General features: G+C 51.9%; 8 protein-coding genes across 9 annotated transcripts; 3 read left to right on the top strand and 5 right to left on the bottom strand.

Moving 5' to 3' along the window:
* Nucleotides 1–35: 35 nt before the first annotated feature.
* LOC131212509 (phospholipid-transporting ATPase ABCA1) lies at nt 36–6233 on the bottom strand. The gene is made up of 7 exons (XM_058206403.1): nt 6045–6233; nt 5601–5721; nt 3362–5525; nt 2537–3294; nt 2139–2468; nt 723–2062; nt 36–660 (listed from the first exon to the last, which is right to left on the bottom strand). Exons 1-7 carry the CDS (start codon nt 6216–6218, stop codon nt 490–492), a joined length of 5058 nt encoding a protein of 1685 aa, XP_058062386.1. The 5' UTR covers nt 6219–6233; the 3' UTR covers nt 36–489.
* A 479-nt stretch (nt 6234–6712) lies between these two features.
* On the bottom strand, nt 6713–7655 carry LOC131212612 (zinc finger protein 879-like). The gene has a single exon (XM_058206542.1). It carries the CDS (start codon nt 7640–7642, stop codon nt 6713–6715), a length of 930 nt encoding a protein of 309 aa, XP_058062525.1. The 5' UTR covers nt 7643–7655.
* Nucleotides 7656–7679: 24 nt separating this feature from the next.
* Nucleotides 7680–8543, bottom strand: LOC131212607 (uncharacterized). Its single transcript, XM_058206533.1, has 4 exons — nt 8340–8543; nt 8155–8273; nt 7979–8093; nt 7680–7733 (listed from the first exon to the last, which is right to left on the bottom strand). Exons 1-4 carry the CDS (start codon nt 8475–8477, stop codon nt 7680–7682), a joined length of 426 nt encoding a protein of 141 aa, XP_058062516.1. The 5' UTR covers nt 8478–8543.
* A 199-nt stretch (nt 8544–8742) lies between these two features.
* Nucleotides 8743–10575, top strand: LOC131212604 (zinc finger protein 2-like). The gene is made up of 3 exons (XM_058206529.1): nt 8743–10000; nt 10072–10115; nt 10228–10575. Exons 1-3 carry the CDS (start codon nt 8743–8745, stop codon nt 10573–10575), a joined length of 1650 nt encoding a protein of 549 aa, XP_058062512.1.
* A 327-nt stretch (nt 10576–10902) lies between these two features.
* On the bottom strand, nt 10903–12911 carry LOC131209308 (uncharacterized). Its single transcript, XM_058202344.1, has 3 exons — nt 12769–12911; nt 12549–12690; nt 10903–12479 (listed from the first exon to the last, which is right to left on the bottom strand). Exons 1-3 carry the CDS (start codon nt 12832–12834, stop codon nt 11041–11043), a joined length of 1647 nt encoding a protein of 548 aa, XP_058058327.1. The 5' UTR covers nt 12835–12911; the 3' UTR covers nt 10903–11040.
* Nucleotides 12912–13489: 578 nt separating this feature from the next.
* Nucleotides 13490–21218, top strand: LOC131212600 (Golgi-specific brefeldin A-resistance guanine nucleotide exchange factor 1). Its single transcript, XM_058206523.1, has 8 exons — nt 13490–13591; nt 13713–16079; nt 16154–16362; nt 16444–18227; nt 18309–18724; nt 18784–19053; nt 19110–19224; nt 19565–21218. The coding sequence occupies exons 1-8, from the start codon at nt 13490–13492 to the stop codon at nt 20548–20550; spliced, it is 6249 nt and encodes a 2082-aa protein (XP_058062506.1). The 3' UTR covers nt 20551–21218.
* On the bottom strand, nt 20891–22252 carry LOC131211750 (UPF0235 protein C15orf40 homolog). The gene is made up of 2 exons (XM_058205347.1): nt 21472–22252; nt 20891–21403 (listed from the first exon to the last, which is right to left on the bottom strand). Exons 1-2 carry the CDS (start codon nt 21731–21733, stop codon nt 21201–21203), a joined length of 465 nt encoding a protein of 154 aa, XP_058061330.1. The 5' UTR covers nt 21734–22252; the 3' UTR covers nt 20891–21200.
* LOC131211749 (glyoxylate reductase/hydroxypyruvate reductase) lies at nt 21828–23959 on the top strand. Of its 2 annotated transcripts, XM_058205346.1 has the most exons (4): nt 21828–21987; nt 22621–22847; nt 22913–23080; nt 23150–23959. In XM_058205346.1, the coding sequence occupies exons 2-4, from the start codon at nt 22780–22782 to the stop codon at nt 23877–23879; spliced, it is 966 nt and encodes a 321-aa protein (XP_058061329.1). In that variant the 5' UTR covers nt 21828–21987; nt 22621–22779; the 3' UTR covers nt 23880–23959. The 2 variants fall into 2 exon arrangements, with proteins under 2 accessions (XP_058061329.1, XP_058061328.1); XM_058205345.1 differs by having other exon boundaries at nt 21828–22847.
* The last annotated feature ends 38 nt before the right edge of the window (nt 23960–23997 follow it).

Raw genomic sequence — 23997 nt, 5'->3', positions numbered from 1 at the left:
ATAACAGCAAACTTACAATGCAGGAACCGTTTACTGTAAAGCCTTTTTATTCAGTGCAAAACCACACGTACAATACAGATATTAAAATGTCTTCTTGCTCCCTTTGTCAGGAATTTGTATTTTTAATAAATAATGCGATGATGTGTATTTGATGGTAGAAGCACGGTGAATGAGCTGTGCTGCGGTTTATTAAGGAATGGTTCTCTAAAATGGATTTGAATAAGGGTGTTTATTACTCTTAGAAAAGTTATGACCATTTGCCCGTTTTGGCTAACAGCCATTGGAAGAATATAGTATAACTAAATAATACGTAAACTAAACAGAAAGTCGACAGAAAGGTTAGAGAGCGTGGGAATGTTAAGGGGCAGCACGGAAAATTTAGGCAGAGGATTACTATAACAAATATGACTCGGGAACTGTTTTAAATCATCTTTGGTATGCTAGGGTCCTAGCTGAGTTATACATAGAATTACCATCTCCACATCAAAGCTATGCCACGCACTGTTTCTTTTGGAAACGTAGGAATATGTCTTCCAGCGAAGACTCGTTTATGGAATAGTTTGCAATCTGATCGTCCCGTTCGTTCTTCAGCGTCTGAGCCTCGGCAAACAAGCGCGACAATCTAAGGGTGGGTGGTTTGATTAGAAATTTCAACATACCCTAAAAACGAGAAAAACAACGATTAGTTTCTCCGCATAGTGTCCCCTGCATCGCACGCGTACCTTATGTTCTTCTTGAAGCGTAGCACCGAAGCGCTCTTTAATAGTTCGTATGAGCTCCGTGTAGTCCTCCCCGGAGCCGGAGGCTGCGACGAAGCCGTCCTGCAGCTTGAGCAACAGATTGAATCCATCACCGTGACGCTGTTTGAGCTGCGGAATGAACCCGATACACCGGAGACGTCCTTCAACCATGATCGACAGCCGATCGCAAAGCTCCTCGCACTCGTCCATACTGTGCGAGGTGAGCAGTATCGTTTGCTTGTGCCGCTGTATGGTTTTGATACAATTCCACAGGAAGTGGCGCGATTTCGGATCGACACCAGTAGTCGGCTCGTCCAGCAGCACGACCGATGGCTCGCCGAGCAGAGCCAGAATTGTGTTCACCTTTCGCTTCGTGCCTCCCGAGCAGTCGCGTAGTTGGTGGTCCATGTAGCGCAGGATATCCAGTTCCACCAGCCAGCGATTGATTACCTCTGCCCGGTTCGGAAGACTCTTCAGGCGCGCAAAGTAATCAATCACCTGGTGCACGGTCATAAAGTCGAGCAGCGCGTCCAGCTGCGGACAGTAGCCGTACTCCTCGCGGTACGGCTGATCGTCCTTCAGGTCCAGCTTTTTACCCTGCATGTAAAAATTACCGCTTGACGACGGCAGATTGCCGGAGACCATCTGAAACATGGTCGTTTTGCCGGCCCCATTCATACCGAGCAATCCGAAGCACTCCCCTTTTTTCACCGCGAAGCTTATGCCCTTCACGGCGCGGTACGTTCCGTAGTTTTTCTGCACATCTTTCACCACGAGCGCGTACTTATCCTCTTCGATGCTGTCCTGCCGTTCGTACAATTGCTGTACCGTCTTCGACTCTTGATCCACGTCGTCATACTGCACCGGTGAACCGTCAGGTTCGTCGCGACTACCGGTGGCAACAACGGCCGCCCGATTTCCTGCCTCCGGATCCGACGACTCTTGGCGCCGAAAAGTCATTTTCCGTCGAAGCGTACTGATCTTTACACTTACCGATTCAATGGAAATGGTCAACATTTCGCGATTGTGCATGTCCTCCACTATTCGATCCAGTACGATAGCCAACACGATCGCAATTATGGGACCGATCACGTAGAATGCAACCGGATACAGTGCCTCCTTTTGACGTTCGGACATGACTCCGTTTCCGAAGCCCCGTTGGCGACTAGATAGGCTTTCGTAAACGGTGAGCTTTTGGTTCTCGTAAACCACGCGCAACGAGTGTTTCATGCCAAACTCTGGCACTATGTGCAAAAACCAAATGGAGGCCTGGTTTTTCTTGATGTTGTCGTAGCCATCGGACAGCAGAAATACTCCGCCAGCTGTCGGAGAATCAAGCAAACGAAAAATTACAAGTTAGAACCCACCGAAAAGGCAGAAATCGGGCCGTTCGGTTACCTCCAATCATCGTCAAGTAGCTCATGATCGTAATGGCCGTATTGGCACTTTCTACGCACTGGCTCACGATGTACACGACCATTAGGGCGACCAGACCGTACAGGAACAACACCCAGAAAATTTGACAATAGGCCGAGCTTGATAGGGCCTGATGCTTGTCGAGCAGCGTGGCAATACATACGACCAGCGAGCAAACCACCAAGTGCAGCGTTAAATCGTAAACCAGTGTCGCCGTCCAGTAGTACCGTTTGATGTTTTGAAGCTGCCGGAACCCGCTGAGCTTCTCCAGCAGTGGAACTTGCAGAAATTGCAACATGTAGACCATGAATGCTACAGAACGGGAAGTTGAAAGTGAAATTAGAAGCAGCGTGTGACAGTCTGGACAGTGGTTCGCTTACCTATCGATATAAACTCCGTGAAAAATAGTGGAGTCCGGAGATCGATCATTTGCTTGCGGGTAGCAGGAACATTCTGCACCTCTACAGTAGCACCGGCAAGACCGTAATAGTAGCGTAGGAGCAACGTGGTTGCCACGGATTGCGCGATCCCAGAGCTGTGCACAAGATTGTTATTATGCAGTACCGTTACGTCCGTCCCGGTGGCCGTCACATTGAATTCGATGCCGACCACCACGCGGTCGCGGTATGCGGTGTAGTCTTGTGCACTTTCATTCTTGAGTCGTTCCACCAGGGAAACGTTCTCTAGGACCACCAGCTCCAACCCGGCTGGGAATAGGCCTTGTACATCCTCACTTATTGCGTCCTTCCTGAGCAGCGGATGCTGAACCGCGTTGTCCCGGTTAACGACGACAAATCCGAGCGCTCGGTGGATCGCACCGGCGTGCAGATCGATACCCGGTAGGCTGATGGCAACATCCTCGTTGGTGGAACCGAACGCAAAGCAACAGATCGTAACGATCAGTGGCAATCCGATCAGGCACCCGTAAACGTGCACATTTCGTGTCATGTGGATCCATTTTTTCATCCAAATCGCTACGTGGCTGTTCCATAAATCAATCCATCTGTCATTGGCCGTTTCCCTCCTGGTGGTCGCTCGAGCGATGTTGCCACTATTGGAGCTACCGCCGGAAACGTTCCCATCGACGCAATCGAAGCTTTGCGGGTGATGTTCGATCGCTTTGTTCTCAGTGCTCGAGCTGTGGAAGGAAGATAATGGAAAGTGGTGTCACTCCGTTTCCCGATCGCCGACAAGGGGATGCATACTTGAGGAAAACTTCTTCTAAGGTAGCGTTATTGATGCTCATCGATTTGATGTGCAGTTCTTCCTTCTGCAGCTCCAGTTGCTCCAGCAGCTCGGAATACTTGTCCAGCGCCGTGTACGGCAGGGTTACCGCACAAACTTGCTGTACGGAGACTCGCTCGATCGCATCGGGCACAAACTGGCGTATCACCTCGAGGGTTGCCCGTCGCTCGAACCTATCGTCCATGAGCAGCTTGAGCGTGTAGCCCTTTCCGTAATGCTGCTTGAGATACATTGGCGAGCCGAACGCCACCAACTCACCGTACTCCATAATTGCAACCCAGTCGCCCAGAATGTCCGCTTCTTCCATGAAGTGTGTCGTCAGCAGAATCGTGTGATCCTGGCGCAACCGCAACAGTACATTCCAGATGTCACGCCTCGATTCCGGATCCAACCCGGACGTGGGCTCATCCAGAATGAGCAGCTTCGTGCGTCCGATGATGGCATTTGCCAGGTTCAACCGGCGCTGCATACCCCCGGAAAGGGCGGGAACTTTACAGTCCGCTTTGTCAAGCAAATTGACCTTCTCCAGTATGGTGGCGGCTTCGGTGCGTGCCTCGTCCACCGTCAGGCCACGGAGACGACCGAAAAACTCCACGTGCTCCCGGCAGTTTAGGTACGCGAACGAAACGTTGTGCTGCGGACAGAAACCGATCTGCTGCCGGTATCGGTCCGGATCGTACTCTCCGTCCACCGCGATCGTACCAGACGTACGGGGCAGCATTCCGGTGATGATGTTCATCGTGGTCGTTTTGCCTGCCCCATTGTGACCGAGTAGAACCGTGATGCTGTGGCCGTAGATGGAAAGCGAGAAATCTTTCACCGCCTCTTTGACGCCCGCCCCGGACGAGCGGCTTTTGAAGACCTTTCGGAGGTGCGAAATATGCACCAGCCGCTCCAGGTACCTGGCTGCCCGCTCTTCCTTGGGCCCACCGTTAGACACCGGATCGGGTGCGGGTGCGCCATCAGGCTGCTGCAGGCTAATGTGCTCAAACGATCCTCCCCCCTCGGCCGTACTAACATCCATCGGATTTTCCCAGCTGGTGATGCTAATTTTGTTCGTACCGCCACCACAAACGGCCTCGCGCAACTTGGCCCAGTACTTACGCGAGAGAAAAAACCCTTTCGATTTCGGTGTACCAAATCGGCCGGGAAAAACGTTTTTGACGTAAAACCAAAGAAACGCCCACAGGATGATACCCAGCGCCATACCAACGAACAGACTGAAGAGGCTTAGCTCCTCCATGCCGGGGTAGCCACTGCTGAACAAACTGGCCGCCTCAAACCGGTGTCCAGAGGCTTTGTAGTTGTGGAAAATGTGAGCACCGTACAGCAAACCATTCACGGGGAAGATCACAAAAAAAGGTGCCAGCTCGTCACGAATGGCCACCACCAGAACCGGGGCAAAGTGGCACACCAGAGCGACGGCAGTGGCGATGGTTGCCGACTCTATCGTGGCACTCAGAAAGAAGGTAAACGTAATAAGACAAACGAGAAACAGTACACCCAAGCAAACGAGATACACCATCTGGGCGGGATTCGTGTCCCAAATGCCTCCGACGGCGCTGATTGCAATGCACACGAGCATGATGGAGAGGAAATGTACAAAGCTTACCAGAAAGATGGCCACCTCGTTCCAGTAGCTTTGCTGGCAGGCCAACTTCAGGTACTCGTACATCCCGCAAGCACGCTCTTCGACCAGCGGCAACAGCAGCAAGTACGTACTGCACACCGTGAAGCACACACCGAGCAGGACCATCACCAGCACGATCCTGGTCGGTTCCTGTGGACCCTGATCGCCCACTAGTGGAATGTGTCCGTACTGTACGGTAACTTCGGCACGATCAGCTGATCCGCTCAGCGTCACGGTCGACATAAACGCACGATCGATCGCATTCTGTAGGGCCAAAAAGCCACTCTCGATGTACTCGTTATCGCGCTTCGAGAAGCTCCCGAACACGTCCCGCGAGTAAGTGACGTCCGTACGGAAGTTGTTGTTCTTCGTACGGATCGTGTACCGTAGGCGCCCTTCGTTGGACACGTTGTGGAAGGTGATGCCATAACAGAGGTTCGCATTGCCGAGCAGGGCATGCTCCAGTTCCGCTTCACTGGCAAACGATTCCACTCCTGATGGTTGGGAAAAAGGACGGGTGGGATGGAATAAGTTTTCACACAAGAAAATGACCAAATAGACAAACTTACGATCATCCACGATGAACAGTGTTTGGCGCACATTCTCTATGAGTTCGTTGATTGCTGGGGTCGATGGTGTAAAATACACTTTGTTGATTGACTCTCCGGGGAAATAATCGACAAGATCATCCTGTAAGAAGCGGGGAATACAAGGAAAACCCATGCCGGAAAATTCCGGATTAATTGATAAACGACGCACGTTTCAGGTCAGCCGGACCCGGACCAGGATGTTCTGTGACAAGGGCGGCGTTATCTTGAGTCGCATAATTTGATTCTTTGTTTCGCAGAAACCGATTTGTTATCAAACAAAGATAAGAAGATCCGCCTCCCGTTTCTCGTGCCCTGAACCGACGAATTGGATCGAAAACAATCAATATTGGAAAAAGGGTGGCAATTTACGTAGCCTTCACGGAATTGGGCTTCTATTGCTCCGGGATACAAACAGTAATTCACCTGATTTAGGTTGATTTCTTGGGTTTCATCCACTACGGTTAGCTGCTTTGTGTGCAATAGCACCACGGCCAGTAAAAATATTACCGGCAGCAGCGTATTCACAACGTTCCGTACCAGGTGCCGAAGCTTTTCTTTGAACGACTTTTCCAAAAACAATGGCAAAAATTTAACCATTCTACGATGTTTGCCGTAAATCACATTACACCCAGATTGCTTTCTGCGGTCACTCCTTTTATTCTTTTCGACGTGACACAAATCCTAATTGAATGAGCAGAAAGAGCCATATTTTGTACGAGCAGATAGAGCCATATTTTCTTGCATGAGAAAAGCCATATTCTGCTGAATGGAAACAGCCGGCCAATGACAGCCAGTCAAGGTTGTTACAAGCGACGGTTAACGATTTGTTTCCATTTTCCGCGGTGCAACAATTCTTTCGAATTCATAACGTTTCAAACTGTTCATGAATTAAAGGGTACAACAATGTTTATTAATGTACGTTACCTTTTTGTGTTGATGTTGGAGCTAACAATACATCGAATGGTTGTTAGTTCCAACAAGATTCCGGCAAGGTTTTTTCTGTTTTCGATTTTTAGTGCCCGCTTGCGTTGCTGTAAAGTAGGGAGCGTCATATCATTGGAAAAGAGATCATCGTAGGCCATGTCTGCCGGTTAAGTTGGGGGGCCATGCTCTTTTTGCTTATGCCTGTGGAAGGAGCTGGGGTCGACAAAACGACAACTGCAAAACTCGCACTGGTACGGCTTTTCGCCGGTATGCAATCGGAGGTGTACCTTGAGGGTCGCTTTCCGTTTGAAGCACTTCTGGCAAAACTGGCAGGTAAACTGTTTGGCGTCGCTATGCACCACCTGCATGTGTCGGTCGTACGAGCTTTTGTAGCTAAACTCGCGGTTACATTCCTTGCACTGATACCGCCTAACGCCGCGGTGGGTGCTTTCGTGATCGCGCAGACCGATCCGTTTGGTGAACAGGCGGCCGCAGAAGGAGCAGAAAAATTGCGGCTGCCGGCCCTGGTGCGTGTTGTAGTCGTGCTTTTGTAGTTTTGCCTCCGTCGTGAACTTTCGGTCGCATTTTGTGCACTGGTACAATTTCACGCTTACGTCTGCATGGTCCGTTTCCAGATGCTGCAATAGTTCCCGATCCAACTTGAAGCTCTTAAGGCAAATTACGCAATCGTTCGGATCATCCAACGCCGCCGGTTTAGTATTTCCACTGGTGACGGTATTGGTTTTGTGAAACGCTCTGTGGTGGCGAGTCGCTCCGATGGAAGCAAATTTTCGAGGGCAAATATTACACTGGTGTAGCGTTACCGAGGCCGCCGGATGTTCCTTTTCGATATGTTGCGCTAGTTTACTGCTTTGGCTGTACTCCATGCTGCAAAGACCACACTGCAGTGGTAGCGAAACTTCTATGCCGTCGATCAAATCATTGACAAGCTGCATCGATTGCTGGTGCTTCGAAGTACCATTACATTCGTGCTCTCTAAGCTGCCCTACAAATGGAAACTGTTGCCCACAACCTTCGCACCCATACCCGTTACAGTGCGTACAATGAGCGTCTAGTTCAGCTGTCGATGCGAACATTTCATCGCAATACAAGCATCCGTGCGGAGTCTGATGGCTACGTAGGTGATCGTTTACGTCCCTTGGCGTACTGAGAACCATTAAACAGGTTCTGCACCGAAATGGTATTAAATCGCCATGCACCGTTGTTAGATGTTTCACGAATGAATAGCCGGTTCCGGCGAAAGATTGACAAATGTAGCAATACCGTTCCCGTATTTTCGTCCGTAAGGGGTCCAGTTTTTCGCCAATCGTTGGTGTTGCATCATTGTCGTGCAGCTGGAAGTCCGTTTCAAAATCAAGAGTTTCGATTTTCTCCTTTTTTAACGGGCTCTCTTCCACGTCAGAAAAATCAACAGACTGTTGATCGAGCAAAAATTCAACATCGTCCGACCGAGATTCCGGTTCCGTCACTGCGATCAGCGCTTTTCCGTCAACCACAATCTCCAGCTCTTGAGTAAAGCTCTGTTTTCTGCAAAATAAAGGGCTCGTTGAATTGCGATTTCTACAAACATTACAGTTTCTTCACTCACTTCAGCAGCGCACAGAACAGTTCGTTCGCTTTCCGGAATTCGACCATAATACTGAATATCAGCTTCAGTTGTCTTTCACACTTTCTACATACGTTCAGGTGCTTATCATCCGGCGCAACCTGTAAATAGTTAATAACACTTTATCTCTGCGTCATCCCGGTGCCTTCGACAAAAACTTCTGTTACCTGTAGCCCCAGTAAGGCCTGCAGATGTTCGCCAACTTCTTCCGGCGCGAACCTATCAAAGAGCGGTGTGATTCGGGCGGTTTGCTTTAAACAGAACCGGCAGGTACGTTCCGTTATTTCTCTCGGGAAAGTATCCATTTCGTCTGTCTCAAAAAACGTTTTATATACCAAGTCGATGGAGACTGCGAAACGCAACTAGCATCTCCATTCCCTGGCACAATTCTGGTGATCAGAGTTTTGTTTACGTTTGTGGCGGATGACAGCTGAACTGTTTTGTGTTGTTGCGATGACTACAAACAAAGCAGTTGACACACCCCATTAGATTGGTATGTAAACAATTCGGTGATGGTGCACTCTGCAGGAACAGGATCGTGCTGCTGAGACCACGGCTTGCTGCCCGACGATGGCAGTGGTGGTATCCGTGTCGGATGCAACGCTGCATCCGGCCATGTGTCGGCTGTGTTTGCTGGCCGGGCCCGACACTGCCACAGTGTCCATTTTCAGCGTCGCCAATGGGTGCATCATAGCGGAAATGGCACGCCATTGTCTGGGCATCGACATCGCCAAGAACGACTCGCCTTACGAGAACGTCTGTTCGCCGTGCATCGTGTCTCTTGTGTCGATGTACGAACTGTACCAAAAGTATCGCGAGTGTAACCGGGTCTTTCTGCAAATGGTGTGCGAATGGTCGAAGCCAGATAACGGCGATCCGACGGATGAAAAGGTGAAAGCCCAATCAGTTGATGGCTCTGTAGCACCTAGTCCCGTGACCGTTTGCTTGGAAGATATTATTGAGGAAGACTACAGCATCGACGATGAAAGCGACAGTCCAATCGATGCAAACAAGCTTGCTACGGCGACCAGCGAAGGAGATGCTACCGCGTCCGGAAACGGCAACGTTGGACACGGGTTTGACGATTCCGTTTACTATATGCAAGATTTCGGCGTATATGTGCGATCGGGAGGTGATATGGATGGGCTAGTAGCCGGTCAGCACACCGAAGAAACGGAGTGGACCAACTCGGTCGAACAATCGAATGGAACGCTAATGGAGGAGCTAAACGCCCAGGTTGCTCGATTGGACGGTCAGGAAATGACTACCGCTAGCCCAAAACCGGTGGACATACTTTTAGATGTACAGCAACCTCCCGTAACCATGGAAACGGCTGAGATGCCGACCGATCGGGCGTATGAAATGAAATCGCATCCGAACGCACAATCGTCCGAGGAGCCAGCTGTAGCTTCAAGCCACGAGGAACAACATTACCAGGACCCGAAGCACCATTGCTACATCTGTGAAACTAGCTTCTCGAACGATATCGATCTCGTGAACCACTTTCCGGCCCATTTCCTGGACGTGCCACAGGATTGCACACTCTGTGGCACTCACTATCGCACGGTGATGAACTTCAATCGCCACTTGGCCTACCACCAACCTGGGCGACCGTACAAATGTGATACCTGCGAGAGACGTTTCAACGACCGTCAAGCCTTTCAGCGACACGCAACCGAGTTTCACCGTCAGCCACAGGCGGTTCCGCTTGCCAGCGAGACTGACCAGCACGTGTTGGTGTGTGACGTCTGTGGTAAAATGTACGTCCTTGCGGAACCCTACGAACAGCACGTGCGTCAACATGAGCGAGGTCAGCAGCAGTACCACTGTAAGCTGTGCCAACGATCGTTTCCTCGCAATATCTATCTATTGTTTCACCTGGAAACACATGCCAAACAGCGGCCCCATCGGTGCCGCTACTGTTCGATACCTTTCGCTTCACTGTACCTGAAAAATTTCCACGAAAAGCGCCATCCCGACGAAGGCATTGGCGTCGATCGAGAACCGACATCACGCCGTTGTCCGCTCTGTTTGACGATGTGCCGTTCGAAGCAGAGGCTCCTGGCACACATCGAAGCATTCCACCCCGCGGACACGCGCATCCAACTGCTGCAGTGTTCGTTCAACGAGTGTCGCCTTAAGTTTCTCGATCTCGGCGAGTTTCAGAGTCACATCACGGACCACCGGGTGGGCGATCGGTTTCCCTGCACGCAGTGTGTGCGCGTTTTCAAACGCCAACGGCTTCTTACTGCTCATCTGCGTACGGTGCATGGGATGGTAGCACCACGACCACGCGTTGCCCTGCGGTGTGCCGTTTGTTCGAAAAACTTCCGAAGTGAACGAACGCATCGGTTGCATTTGGAGACGGTACATCAGCAGAAAGAGCCACCGAAAGACGACTAAGGAGAGAGATGAGAGAGAGGATCTGGATGGACAGCAAACTTGCCCGCATGATTTCATCATTGAGCCCCTCAAACGGTTTTCCATTTGATTGAATGTGATGATCGGTAGTCATTCCAAGCGATCGCTAGTCGATAGATTATCTTTTAAGTACTGAGTAGAATTATAGTTCTTTGTGTGTGAGTACATTATTTTAAATTAGTCGATACGATCGAACATTCCAGAGGGCAATGTTGCCATTATTCCTTCGATAGAGCAAGTATAAATGACAAATATGGTCAGTGCGAGTCCGCAACGTTCATGTTAGTAAGAAACGAATATTTTAAATTTTATCAGATTTTTTCTAAAGAAACCTCCAATTATTTATGGAATATATTATTTATTTAACTTCAAGGATTCCTTAATTGTAAATGCACAAATATTACACGTCAACAGTGTGGGCGTATGCAATAAAGAGTAAACTGATTTTTAAAACTCCCATCCACGATATTCCTTGACGACGGAATTGTTATCCTTACGCATTCGACGCACCGCACTAGCCTCACCCTTGGGCACACAGCGTTTCTTCAGATCACGCTTTTCGCGGACTTGCAGATCGCCCTTTATACGGCCGGTGATGAGCGACGGTGCAATGGTGCTGGCGGTCGTAGAATACGATCGGACGCTGCGTGCATCGTTCAGTAGCTTCCTAACCATCATCATACGATACTGACGCGAGTTACGGTCGACTCCGGCCTCGTCTTCTGCATCGCTGTCGGGGTCATCCGACTCAACATTGCGCCGTTCGGCTAGTCCTTCGCTGGTGGTTTCTACGAACTCTTCTCCACCAGACTCGACCTCCTCGTTGACGGTTGCAACAATCTCAAGGGATTCTTCACATTCAGCAGGTGCGGGTTTTTCCATATTATCCTGCCCCGACATGGACTGAAGGTAGCTAAGGATGGCAGAGTTTGCATCGGCCTTTTTTGCACTCTTTTGCGATGGTTTTTCTTCGGCAAATTTAATTTCCTCTTCTAGCTTTTTCCGACATTCTTCCAGCTTATCGTCATCTAACGTGATCGTTGCGCACTGATCGTGTTCATCGTGTTCTTCTGTGTCTGAAATACCCGCGGAGCTCTCTTCCTCATCTTCCTCGTCCTTGTTGGTGCCCGCTTCGTGATACTCTCTCATCAAGTCATCCTCCATTTCCTGTGTGAAACCGTAACCCGAGCAAAGCACCTCACGATCCAACTCGTCGTCCCGTTCGAGATCGCCAAATCGAGGAAACTCTTCACTTTCGTAGCCAAACTTCTTGCGGAAGAGTTCGCGCACGCCCTGTACATCGCGGTCAAAGTACATCTCCGCGTTCGGATGCGAGGTCGAGATCATTTGCGGAAAATCGATCAGTATTGGGTGCTGCTCCTGCGTAATCATGATGTTAAACTCGTTGAAATCCCCGTGAATCACGCCACAGTTACCTAACCGGACGATTAAGTTCATCAGATCGTCGTACAGTGCCTCAACGTTGCCCACCTCGCACACGTTCGTCAACGGGTAGCCGTCGACCAGTTCCATGATGACGCAGTGCCGGTTGAAGTCGATCGGTTTCGGCACGGGAAAGCCACGATCGTGTAGCGCTTTCATGTACGCGAACTCGCGTGTGGCCGAAATGCGAGAAAGGTACAGCCAGCCCATCTTGTGCCGCTTGCCATGGTAATCGCGCTTTTCCCGCACGTTTCGGAAGCAAATTCGCCCGAGGCGATGCAACTTTAGGCAGAGTGGTGTGTCTTCGTCGTCCATCACGGTGTAGATGTTGGACTCTTTCCCCGTACCGATCTGATTGCCAAAACCGGCAATGGAACCGCGCAGGGTGAGGGCTTTCAGGGCCAGATAGTCGTAGCCCATGTTTGACAAACGGAATCCATCGACTGTGTGGTGGGATAGAGATTGGCAAGAAGTCTGTCATACTTCTCGGCGCTGATTCGACGCTTACTTACATCGTGGTCCACGTTCGTATGTGAGCAGTTTATGTTTGCAAAGTTCGCGCAACAATTTATGCACACCACCGGCCTTCAGGCTAGCAATAGCGGCCACCAGCGCTCCTGGCACTAGCTCGTGGTTCTTCATACCCATTTCGATCTGCGAAGCATTGGAAATGTGTCAATCAATGCGATGTCCGAATTACCCACATAGTAGGTTTTGAGCCGCTTCACTTACTGCTGTCAGTATCCGAAAATCCTCTTTGCTGAGGTACCGGAGCACCGTTACATCTAGTTTACCCATGGTTGGCCACTGTCCTTTATTTCACTGCTGAATCGAACAAGCCAGAGGCTTAGTTAACCAATTTTCACCGGATCACTTCCTCGTGTTCCGAAAGTTTCTGTTTACAAACCGACGTCAATGAAGACTGTCAGCGAGACCAAGGTGCAGTAATGAAGGATACGCCTCGTGCATCAAGGTTAGTATAATAATTAGCAAAACGGGCCTTTGCTTTGCTTCTACCATGCTACGGGATCTAATTAATAACGTTCTGCGATGATATTAATATGAGCCGAGCTTGACTTCTGTAAAAAGGTTCTCTTATTCAGGTTTAGGCTAGAAATTAAATCGTAATCCGTATTGTAGTGGCCATCCCTAGGCACCAACACACACCCAGCACGCAGTATCGGCTGTTCCGTCGTTCGCCGTCGTAACGTCGCGCGCTCTCTCTCTCTCTATCTCTTGTGTTCATGGCCAACGGATTGTCCCCGGACTGACGAACGCAAGCAAACGTAGCGGAGTGTCGTGAGGGAGAGTGTGGAGAAAAATAGTAAACGTCACGACTGTGAGTTGGAAGTTATGGTGGAAGAAAAAAGTGGCACAATCAGTCCTGTGTTCCGAGCTAATTTTGTGTGTCTGAAGTGATCAATTCGCGGTTGCCCTGACATCTGGCCCCAAGATGTCACCCCCGGGTAATGGAATCTTTGTGGTCCGGGGTGAAATGTCCACCTTGACGACGGCTATGCGCCGCGGGTCTCGGTGGAGCTTCAACACGTATCAGGTAAGCAGTGAAGTGACCATCTACCGATGCGCACCATCTGGAACGGAATCCCGTGCCCGGATTCCTACGAAAATCCATCAACGATGGAGAATGTACGTCAATAACATTGTTACCGCTTCAGGATGACGAAAAGGATGTGCTACTGAAGAGCTTTCAAGAGCTGAAGGAGGTGCTGCTGCAGGTGGAAGATTTGCGGCTGGTGGAACCGAGCGTATTCTTGGCCCCGTTCCTCGAAGTCATCCGTTCGGAGGAGACGACCGGACCGGTCACCAGTCTGGCTCTGTCTGCTGTCAATAAGTTTCTTTCGTATGGCTTGATCGATCCGACACACTCGACGTTGGCGGCAACGGTGGAAAACATTGCGGATGCCGTAACGCACGCCCGGTTCGTAGGGACGGACCAAACATCGGACGGTGTGGTGCTGACGAAGATCATACAGGTGCTGCGGACATTGGTGCTCAGTCCGGAGGGTAGTGCACTGTCGGACGAGAGTATGTGCGATATAATCTTGAGTTGTTTCCGGTTGTGCTTCGAGCCGCGGTTGAACGAGCTTGTGCGCCGGACGGCCGAGAACTCGCTGAAAGATATCGTGCTCTTGCTGTTTATGCGTTTGCCGCAGTTTGCCGAAGGGGACAGCTTTAACACACTGAAGACGCTCAAGATGCGCTCGAGCTCGATGGACCAGTCGGGCAAGCGGCGCAAATACAGCAAAGCGGGTGCGAAAGAGGAACCGAAACCTCCGGCGACCGCGGCGACCCCGGTGGTACCAAAGATAGTCACTGGTTCGATGGTGGAGGATGCTGCGGGCTCAGGTGAAGAACCGATCACGCCGGTATCGCTGACGGCACCGAATCGCATCCTGAAGGCACCTCCGTTGTCCACGACGCCGGCTACTCCGGCTGGAGTGATCGTCGATATGCAGGGAACCATTTCTCAGACACCCAAGGCAAATCCAGATGTAGTGACCATTTCGACAAACGAAACCCTAAACTCGGGCGAAGCAACTATTCCCGAGCCAGAGCCGGAGCCGGTGGCTGTTTCCACCGGTCTCGAAGAAGCTGCTCCGAGTGACTCGGCCTCTTTCGTGAACTCCGTTGGTGTTCGTTTTACACCTCAACAGCCAGATGAAGAGCTGGCCACAAGTGGCATCGCTAGCACCACCACAACGTCAGCATTTTCACACGTTCCCTACGGGTTGCCCTGCATCCGGGAGCTATTCCGGTTCCTGATTTCGTTGTGCAACCCGCTGGACAAGCAGAACACGGATGTGATGATCCACATGGGCCTGACACTGCTCACGGTCACGTTTGAGGTTGGCGCTGACAGTATCGGGCGGTACGATTCGCTGCTCGCGATCGTGAAGGACGATCTGTGCCGTAATCTCTTCGCGCTGCTCGCAACCGAACGGATATCGATCTTTGCCGCTGATTTGCAGCTCTGCTTTCTGCTGTTCGAAGCCCTCCGGGCGCAGCTCAAGTTTCAGCTTGAACACTACCTCACGCGCGTGGCGGACATGATAATGAACGACAGTCCGCGCATCCTGTACGAGGCGCGCGAGCTCGCGATGGACAACTTGCTGCAGCTGTGGCGCATCCCGGGCTTTGCGGCCGAACTCTACATCAACTACGATTGCGACCTGTACTGCACGAACTTGTTCGAGGATTTGTCCAAGTTGCTCTCGAAGAACACGCTGTCGGCCACACAGGCCATCTACAGTATCCACACGCTGTCGATGGACGCGCTGCTAACGATCGTGGAGTCGATCGAGAGAAACTGCGTGCAGGCAAAGAGCGGACAGAAACCGACGTACATGCGGCACTCGCGAAACAATTCGTACGCAACCGATAGAATTGTTCTCGATCACTCGTTGGCCGCAGCGACGGAGTTTGCCCGGGTATCCGAAATCGAATCGGGAGGCAATGGCGAAGACACAGCAGAAAGCACCGCGCTGGCTGCCGGTGAACCAATGGTCGCCGTGGAGAACATTAGCAAATTTCTGCACTCTAGTCAAACGGATCGGCTGCGAGGGGCGAGCGACCAATCGAACGGTGGTGGAGGTGTGGTTCCTGTTGCGACGGTTCCAACGGAAGACCCAGCATTGGCACCGCCAGCATTGTCGCACGAAGAGCTGGCAGCGATCAAGCGCAAGAAGCGCCTTCTGACACAAGGGACCGATCTGTTCAATCAGCGCCCGGAGAAGGGTATACAGTTTTTGCAAGAAAACGGTCTCCTAAGTGCGGTGCTCGACCCACAGGAAGTGGCCCAATTTCTGCGCGCAAACTCCGGTCTCGACAAGAAGATGATCGGTGAGTACATCAGCAAAAAGCGTAACGTTGAGAGCCGCATCCTGGAGGTGTTTGTGAAATCGTTCGACTTTGCGGGCCTCATGATCGACCAGGCGCTCCGGCTGTACCTAGAAACGTTCCGGTTGCCGGGCGAGGCCCCGCTCATCTCGCTCGTCATGGAACACTTTGCCGACCACTGGCACGTGAGTATCGTGGCGACCGGAATTTGGTCTCAAAAGAATGGAACATCTGCTACGGTTGGATTTACTTTCCCCAGGAATGCAACAACGAACCGTTCGCCAACACGGACGCAGCGTTTCGGCTGGCGTACGCGGTCATCATGTTGAACATGGACCAACACAACCACAACGCGAAGCGCCTGAACGTACCGATGACGGTGGAAGATTTTCAGCGCAATCTGCGGGGCCTGAACGGCAATTCGGACTTTGACCAGGAGATGCTGACTAAAATCTATCACTCGATACGGTACGTTTCGGTAGCCGAGGCCGAGGTACTCGAGGCCGTGCATTTTATCTTACACCTAGTTTTTGTTTTTCATTCGCCCAGGAACGAAGAGATTGTCATGCCGGCCGAGCAGACGGGTCTGGTGCGGGAAAACTACCTGTGGAAGGTACTGCTACGCCGTGGAACCACAAAGGACGGTATCTTCCGGCACGTGTTCGGCCCCCAGCACGATCGCGAGCTGTACCGTGTGATTCAGGGGTCAACGCTTGCTGCGCTCAGCTTTGTGTTCGACAAATCGCTCGACAACGTCACACTGTACCAGAAGGCCATCGGTGGCTTCGTCAAGTCGGCAGCGATTGCCGCGCACTTCCAGCTCCACGGCGACTTTGATGCGCTAGTGTTGACACTGTGCAAGTTCAGCACGCTCCTAGCGCCACCACCGAACGATGCGAACGAAATCGCGAGCTGCGTAATGTTTGGCCAGAACTTGAAGGCACAACTCGCGATGCGCACGGTGTTTACGCTGATCCACGAGCACGGTGACTGTATGCGCGAGGGATGGCGCCACATGATGGACGTGATTTTGCAGCTTTTCCGCTTCAAGTTGCTTCCGAAGGCCCTGATGGAGGCGGAAGATTTTTGTGAACCCAGCGGTAGGGTGGTGCTGCTGCGGGAACAGAACCCACTGCCGAAAACGGACGCGGGACTGTTTAGCTCGCTCTACTCGTACCTTGCCAATGATGGGCAACGGCAGCCGACGTATGAGGAGCAGGAGGTGATCAAGGTGTCGCGCAAGTGCACCCGTGAGTGTCAGATCGAGCAGATCGTGAATGAGTCCAAGTTCCTGCAGTATGAATCACTCGAGGAGCTGATCGGCTGTCTGCTGGCAATGATTGTGCCCCCGGAAGGTCACAAGAATGCCGCGGGTCAAGCCGGCGCCGGTGGCATCAGCGCAACCGGAGGCAGTCCGCAGCCCGCGTACGGTGAGTGTACGGTTGTGTTTCTGCTCGAACTGCTTGTGAAAGTGCTGATACAGAATCGCGATCGGCTGCTGCCGGTTTGGGGCCGTGTTCAGGAGAAACTGTATGCCTTGCTGGTCGGCGGATCGAGCTACGATTTCAGCTATCTTCTGCAGCGCACGACCGTTGCCCTGCTCAAGCTGGCCATCTATCTCATGCGCAACGAAGATCTCTGTTCGACGATCCTGCAGAGCCTGCGGATGCTGCTGGCCCTGCCGCCGGCGGTCATTCTGGCCATCTCGAAACCGATCTCGATCGGTATGTACGAGCTGCTGAAAACGAGTGCGCAAAACATTCACACCGAGGCCGACTGGGTGATCGTGTTCACCGTGCTGGAGTGTGTAGGGGCTGGTGCGGTACCACCGGAGTACGTTGATCCGGCGCCTGCCAAGGGCCGCTCGCAGGGTTCCACCGGTACAGTGAGTGGCGCCAAATCGGATGGTGCACTGAGCAGTGAAGAGGATTCGGGACTACCCGATCGGGGTTACATTTCCGACACGGAGCTCAGTTCTTGCGTGACGTTGCCAATGAAGACACCGGGAGGCCCATCGGTGGCGTCAACCACGCCACCACCGATGCCGAGCCCTACGGCGGGTGATGCTTGGATACTGGTCAACAAGGACACGATCGATCTGGCATCGGGCATCGGTTCGGGGCCTGGCACCAACGGTGGCTCCGCTGGTGGTCGATCTCCATCGCCGTGCCACTCGATCCAGTATCGCTGCCAACTGCTCGAACATTCGGCGTTCGCACTGGTCAAGTGTTGGGAAAGTTTGGCATTTATCGTCCGGAACGTGGCCCACATTACGCCGTACAATTTCGAGAGTTGCGTACGCTGCATCCGGACATTCGTCGAAGCATCGATGGGTTCATCGCATCCCCATCAGCAGCACCACCAGCAGTACCCCGACCGCAGTTACGGTGGAAAAGTGTCACGACGCAAGGCAGGTGGTGGTCTAGAGCGAAAAGAACGACAGCGGAAGGTGCACGGTGCCGCACAGCCTGGAAGCGGACTGTCCGCAACGTCCTCGTCGACGGGCGTTGGTGATAGTAGTGACAGCGAATCGGACGAACTGCCCGAACGCTATCAATCGATCTCGATCCAGTTGCTTGACCTGATGCACACCCTGCACACGCGGACGGCGCAAATCTTTCGCTGGTGGGCCGAGGAAGGTGGTGCGGTGCCACAGTGTGCATCTCTCTGGTCCCAGGGCTGGTGTCCGTTGCTACAGGGCATCGCCCGCCTAGCGACCGACCATCGGCGACAGGTGCGCACCAGCGCCATCACCTGCCTGCAGCGGGCTCTTCTCGTGCAGGATCTACAAACGCTGACCGGACTCGAATGGGCCGGTTGCTTCAAGCAGGTTCGTAACGGCGCTGAAGACGGCGGCCACACGTTCACTTTCGTGCTCTATCTTGGTAGGTTCTATTTCCACTACTGCAAGAGCTGCTACAGGAGAAAGCCAGTGGCCCGCAGGAGATTGGGTTGCTGGAGGAATCACGCATCCGCACGGCCACCATCATGTCGAAGGTGTTTCTGCATCATCTGACGCCTCTCATTGCGCTGCCAAACTTCCAGGAGCTGTGGCTTGAGATATTGGACTACTTCGAGCGCTTCATGACGGCCGGTTCCGACATGCTGTACGAAGCGGTGCTGGAAAGTCTGAAAAATATGCTGCTGGTGATGCACTCGGTAAGTGCGACGTCCACGAATACTGTCACGGGGGCTTAACGTTTTCCCCGTCTTAGGTTTGCGTCTTCCACAACACCGACGGCTTGACGCATTCGATGCTGTGGGACGTTACCTGGCAGCGGATATCCAGCTTTCTGCCCAACCTCAAGGATGAACTGTTCAAACAGGAAGGTAAGACGCTTGCGTGTGCTTCCCTTTTAACCCTAGTGTTGATGAGCAAACCGAAAAGAGGGCACGCAAACATCCCAACACGGCCCATGGTTAGGGGAATGCCTTGGTTGTGTTTGCAATCCGTGAAGGTTTCGAATTTAAATGTCCCTCTTCTTCTATGCTTTTCCCACACATGCGCCAATGGAAATTAGTTTAAAGGATAGACGCGATTTTGTAAGTGAGCCGCAAAAAAGGGACACTGCGAACGGAAATTGAATGTGCTCGATCCCAAACACTAGGGTTGGCAGAATGCCTTCGGTTAACGCATATTAACGACATGCTTTCGTTTGACCCCCTCAAGCCGTCCGTGCTTCGGTTACCGTCAGTGCTGCTGGAGAAATGGTGCCTGGTAGTTCTCAATCCGCTCCAGTTGTATCATCGGTGGCCAGCGATCATGTAACCGAAGGAAGCAACAGCAGTACCGGGGCCAGCGCTCCGCTTGTTATGCTCCACCCTGCGCCAGTGCCGCCACCGGAAAGCGCGCTGCGGCATCATTCACCACCATCGTCTGCCTTTGCCGGTCAGCCAAGTGCTGTGAACGTCGGTCCGACGGCCGAAATCCATCGTACTCCCGTCCGATCTTTGGCGCCAAACAATCTCCTGATGAGCAGCACGGCCACTGCCGACTTTGGTGGGCTGCCAATGATGATGTTACCGCGCGTTACCACACTTCCAGCATCCACTTCGGTGCCGGTCGGTGGCAGAATTGATTCTGCAACTCAACCCCCGGCAGTTAATCCACCCAGCACGACCCAGGCCGCTGTACCGACAAGTGACCAACCTCAGAGGCCGACCGTTTCAAACGTCATAGAACTGCCGGAAGTGACCGTTTTACCTTGTACGCCATCACGCGTCGCGGTAGCCGACGGGGCACCGGTGACCGACCCAACGGTTCCCATCAGTCACCGGCTGATGGGCTCCCAGTATCCATCGCTGCAGCACGTCCCCGTAGGTATTGCGCAAAGTTTTGCACCCATCTTTGTGCAACCGAACAGGCCGGGGGAGCAAGTTTGTTCGGACATTTACTCCGACTACGCGAACGATCCGTACAATCTGACATTGCAATTTGAGCATGGTTCCGGAGTCAATGGTTCGGCGGTGTCCGGAACGGGAACGGAGGAAGAAAAACCGACAACGACAACAGTGTCGACGATAGGGACGGTTAGCGGACAGACGGTGGCCACCGGGAACGAGTTACAGAACGTGTTTCAATCGGCTCAATACTTTAGCTTCCCGTCCACCGGCCACATCCCACCGGGGTCGGAGATGCTCTTCGGAGAACCGTAGGGCACGGAGCGTGACAACCTGTTGCGGCGTTCCAGAGGCCAGGGAAGGACATTCCAAACTGCTTCTCAAATCAAGTGTTGATTATGTCGCTGTGTTGCAATTTTTTGTGTAAGGCGTAGAGTGAAACGATCTTGGACGATCTTGAACGATCTTACGTTCGAAAGCAGCAACGAACTGCAAACAGCTGTAAATGCTACGGGGCTTACGCAGCCAGCACTGTTGTGTGTTTTTAAAGCAAAATTTATTGTATTTATTAGTGAATGTTTGATCGATTCGAAGCGATATAGAAACGGTGACCACGGTTGTTTGTTGATCAATTTTAATTCCACTACTCGTTACTTTACCTTCGTTAGGTTTTAGCTATTAAAACACACCCGTTTCAAACAAAGAGAGACAACGGATTAGGCACACGGCAACCCTACTATTCTTCTTCTTTTTATTCTTCACCACCCTCACGTATTACTTCGGGAACGGGTCCCTCTTGTCGTGAAATCGAGTCCAGAGCCCCGTGGACACCGGGCGCATCCGATGTCCGTTAGCAAAATGAAAGCAGAGTATTGAGAAAAAATAAATAAACATATATTATGGTCTATTAACGAAACCAATGTTTCGCGTGTGGTCGGTTCCCCGGGTGTGGTCCCCCTGTCCTGTTACGTTCCGGTGGATGCTTCGGTTTGGAAAATTGCCAATAGCTGTTCTGGAGTGTGCCGGCAACCGTTCTTGTCCAGTACGATCGTCTTTTGGCGTGATTTCGAACCACGATCCAGACTGACGTCACTCTTCCGGAGTTCCAGCAGTTTCGAGAGATACTTGATCAGCTCCGTGTTGGCCTCACCGTCGATCGGTGGGGCGGCTATTGAATTCACATAAGAGCGGTTTGTCAGTAAGCTGATCGCGTTTGTTGGTCACCTCCATGCTTACCAATCTGACAGCCAATGCCTTCTTCGCTCACGTCGGTAATGCCGCTCGTTTTCGCACCCGGTTTGGCCAGAATTTTTATGATCAAATTGCCGGTCCTACCATCGACTAGGATGGGACCGGTTGTAGCGGGGGCAGCTTCACTGTTGGCCGACGGTTTGGCGTTTTTGCCACCTTTACTGGCACCCTTTTTGGACATGGTCGTCGCCGATTGAAACCGACCCAGAGTTGATGTTTGGGCGAATGTTTTGATGAGTTGGATCATCGAAGCAACCACAGGACAGGAGGACGAACTTGACACAATGCGGTTCGATGGGAGTTGTTTACAAACAGCTGATTTTGACAAGCGCTGGGTTCGGATGGCGAAAAGGCCATTAATTAGTGATTAGGAAGGAATTTGTTGTTGTTGCGTGACGAGCGATTGATACGAAAGGACCTCCGAAAATACATTACTTGCCGTCACACAGAGCACACAAACGCAAAAGTGCGTCATTGTGAAATTTTTTTTGATTTTTTGGCGTGAGTATACACCGCACCTTATCAGGAAGGGAAGAAAGTTGCTCTCGGTACCGTAAGGTGGCCTTATTCGGATCGTAGGCTGACCTAGTTACGCTCTTTGCGCTCCATTATCAAACCTACTCGATCATATTGGCTTTTGTGGCGTTCCGCGATCTAACTCCGCGCTGAACCGGTGTGTTGCGGTCGTTGGCTTGTTGCAAAAAACGACCGATAAACGATGCATGCAAGCAACTGAATGGCGCAGTAAACGGAAGTCGCTGCACCGTTCAAGTGGACACTAGTCTGCGGTGGCTTCGGAAAGCGTGTGACAAGTGATTGCACGAAAGTTCGCCAGCTTCGTCCTTTTTAGCACCGTTCGGCTGCGGGCGAAGCAAGCTCGGGAAACACAAACCTTACATAAGGTCCTTCCGAGCTATCCGATCGGCACCCCGCCGGGCGATATACAAAACAAACTGCGCGTCGCTCATCGAAATCGGTTGTCGATCGTGATCGCGAGGCAAACTAATCGAGTGTATGATCGTTTTGCCAGACATTGATATAGTTTTCCGAGTGGCTGCTTTAGTTGGTTCTTGTTTCGTTTTGCCCGATTTCCGTGTTTACTCTTACCGGGGAATGAATCCGGCGTTTCGTCAGTTTTTCGCAGTGCTTCCATTTGCCGTCGGGCGCGGCTCGTTGGTGCGGTGTGGCCGGACCAGTGATCGACAGCTGACAGGAGTATTGTTAACGCAGCGTCGCGATCCGCGTGTGCTCGGAGCATTATTCTCAGCCCAGCGTCGGTACTGTTGCTTCGAAATGAAGCCCAAGGTGTACGTGACACGAAACGATTACGCCCGAATTGGGTTGGATTTGCTTAAAGAGGAGTAAGTGGTGATAGATCGCTGTTGGTTTCTTTGACTCGTTGAAGCTGTACGATACCCACTTTTAGGTGCGATATTTCACTGTGGGACGAATCGTATCCAGTGCCCCGGGATGAGTTCCTAAAGAATGTAGCCGGCAAGGATGCGATCTACTGTTCGTTGAACGATCGCATCGATAAGGAGCTGCTCGATCAGGCTGGGCCGAATCTGAAAGTCATTTCAACGATTTCCGTCGGGTAAGGCAGCCTGTCCGGTGAGGCTGACATTGCGGCCGCAAACAATCACCATTTTTCCTTGTTCTTCAGCTACGATCATATCGATGTGAAGGAGTGCAAACAACGAGGAATTCGTGTCGGATACACACCGGACGTGCTAACGGATGCGACAGCGGAACTAACGGTTGCCCTGTTGCTAGCCACCGCCCGACGGATGTTTGAGGCCAACAAGCAGGTGCACACGGGTGGTTGGAAATCATGGTCACCGATGTGGATGTGTGGTCGGGGTGTGAAAAACTCGGTCGTAGGAATCTTCGGGTTCGGGCGCATCGGCCAGGAGGTGGCGAAACGATTGGCTCCGTTCAAACCGTCCACCATTCAGTTCACTAGCCGCACGGACAAATTCCTGACCGCCGAGGATCTCGGTGTGACACAGGTTCCGTTTGATGAGTTGGTTGAAACGAGCGACTTTCTCATCATCGCGTGTTCGTACAACGTGGAAACGGCGAACCTCTTCAACGATGCCGTGTTCTCGCGCATGAAACCATCGGCCATACTGATCAACACGAGCCGCGGCGGCGTGGTAGAACAGCACGACCTGATTCATGCACTACGGGCGGGCAAAATACAGGCAGCTGGACTGGATGTGACCACACCCGAACCGCTACCCCTCGACAATCCGCTGTTAACGCTACCGAATGTGGTGCTATTGCCCCACATCGGAAGCGCAGATATTGAAACACGCATCGAAATGTCGCGCATAACGGGATGCAACATATTGGCCGGCTTGAAGGGTGTAAAGATGCTGTCGGAAGTTTAAGATGCCACCGAATTTTTTAGGCGCTCGTTTAATGAGCTGTCCCTTGGGGCATATTGTTATACTGTACTTGGAAATAAATAAAAGGGATCGATGACTCCGATTCGTGTTTTTGTCTCCA

This window comes from Anopheles bellator, chromosome 2, assembly GCF_943735745.2.
Source record: "Anopheles bellator chromosome 2, idAnoBellAS_SP24_06.2, whole genome shotgun sequence".
Taxonomy (NCBI): Eukaryota; Metazoa; Arthropoda; class Insecta; order Diptera; family Culicidae; genus Anopheles; species Anopheles bellator.
Note: the sequence above shows the minus strand (reverse complement) of the source record. Positions and strands in the feature narration are given on the sequence as shown.

Coding starts and splice junctions, on each gene's coding strand:
- LOC131211750 (XM_058205347.1), bottom strand. CDS start 21,733: ATGATCCAACTCATCAAAACATTCGCCCAAACATCAACTCTGGGTCGG. Junction 21,404..21,471: donor AGGCATTGGCTGTCAGATTG/GTAAGCATGGAG, acceptor TGAATTCAATAG/CCGCCCCACCGATCGACGGT.
- LOC131212604 (XM_058206529.1), top strand. CDS start 8,743: ATGGCAGTGGTGGTATCCGTGTCGGATGCAACGCTGCATCCGGCCATG. Junction 10,001..10,071: donor AGGTCAGCAGCAGTACCACT/GTAAGCTGTGCC, acceptor CATGCCAAACAG/CGGCCCCATCGGTGCCGCTA. Junction 10,116..10,227: donor TCGATACCTTTCGCTTCACT/GTACCTGAAAAA, acceptor CGTTCGAAGCAG/AGGCTCCTGGCACACATCGA.
- LOC131211749 (XM_058205345.1), top strand. CDS start 22,501: ATGATCGTTTTGCCAGACATTGATATAGTTTTCCGAGTGGCTGCTTTA. Junction 22,848..22,912: donor TTGGATTTGCTTAAAGAGGA/GTAAGTGGTGAT, acceptor ACCCACTTTTAG/GTGCGATATTTCACTGTGGG. Junction 23,081..23,149: donor ATTTCAACGATTTCCGTCGG/GTAAGGCAGCCT, acceptor CTTGTTCTTCAG/CTACGATCATATCGATGTGA.
- LOC131209308 (XM_058202344.1), bottom strand. CDS start 12,834: ATGGGTAAACTAGATGTAACGGTGCTCCGGTACCTCAGCAAAGAGGAT. Junction 12,691..12,768: donor ATTTTCGGATACTGACAGCA/GTAAGTGAAGCG, acceptor AATGCTTCGCAG/ATCGAAATGGGTATGAAGAA. Junction 12,480..12,548: donor ATACGAACGTGGACCACGAT/GTAAGTAAGCGT, acceptor CCCACCACACAG/TCGATGGATTCCGTTTGTCA.
- LOC131212612 (XM_058206542.1), bottom strand. CDS start 7,642: ATGTTCGCATCGACAGCTGAACTAGACGCTCATTGTACGCACTGTAAC.
- LOC131212600 (XM_058206523.1), top strand. CDS start 13,490: ATGTCACCCCCGGGTAATGGAATCTTTGTGGTCCGGGGTGAAATGTCC. Junction 18,725..18,783: donor GGGCCGGTTGCTTCAAGCAG/GTTCGTAACGGC, acceptor CTATCTTGGTAG/GTTCTATTTCCACTACTGCA. Junction 19,225..19,564: donor TGAACTGTTCAAACAGGAAG/GTAAGACGCTTG, acceptor GACCCCCTCAAG/CCGTCCGTGCTTCGGTTACC.
- LOC131212607 (XM_058206533.1), bottom strand. CDS start 8,477: ATGGATACTTTCCCGAGAGAAATAACGGAACGTACCTGCCGGTTCTGT. Junction 8,274..8,339: donor AGGCCTTACTGGGGCTACAG/GTAACAGAAGTT, acceptor AACTATTTACAG/GTTGCGCCGGATGATAAGCA. Junction 8,094..8,154: donor CTGTTCTGTGCGCTGCTGAA/GTGAGTGAAGAA, acceptor TTTATTTTGCAG/AAAACAGAGCTTTACTCAAG.
- LOC131212509 (XM_058206403.1), bottom strand. CDS start 6,218: ATGGTTAAATTTTTGCCATTGTTTTTGGAAAAGTCGTTCAAAGAAAAG. Junction 5,526..5,600: donor ACTGTTCATCGTGGATGATC/GTAAGTTTGTCT, acceptor CCCAACCATCAG/GAGTGGAATCGTTTGCCAGT. Junction 3,295..3,361: donor TTAGAAGAAGTTTTCCTCAA/GTATGCATCCCC, acceptor TTCCTTCCACAG/CTCGAGCACTGAGAACAAAG.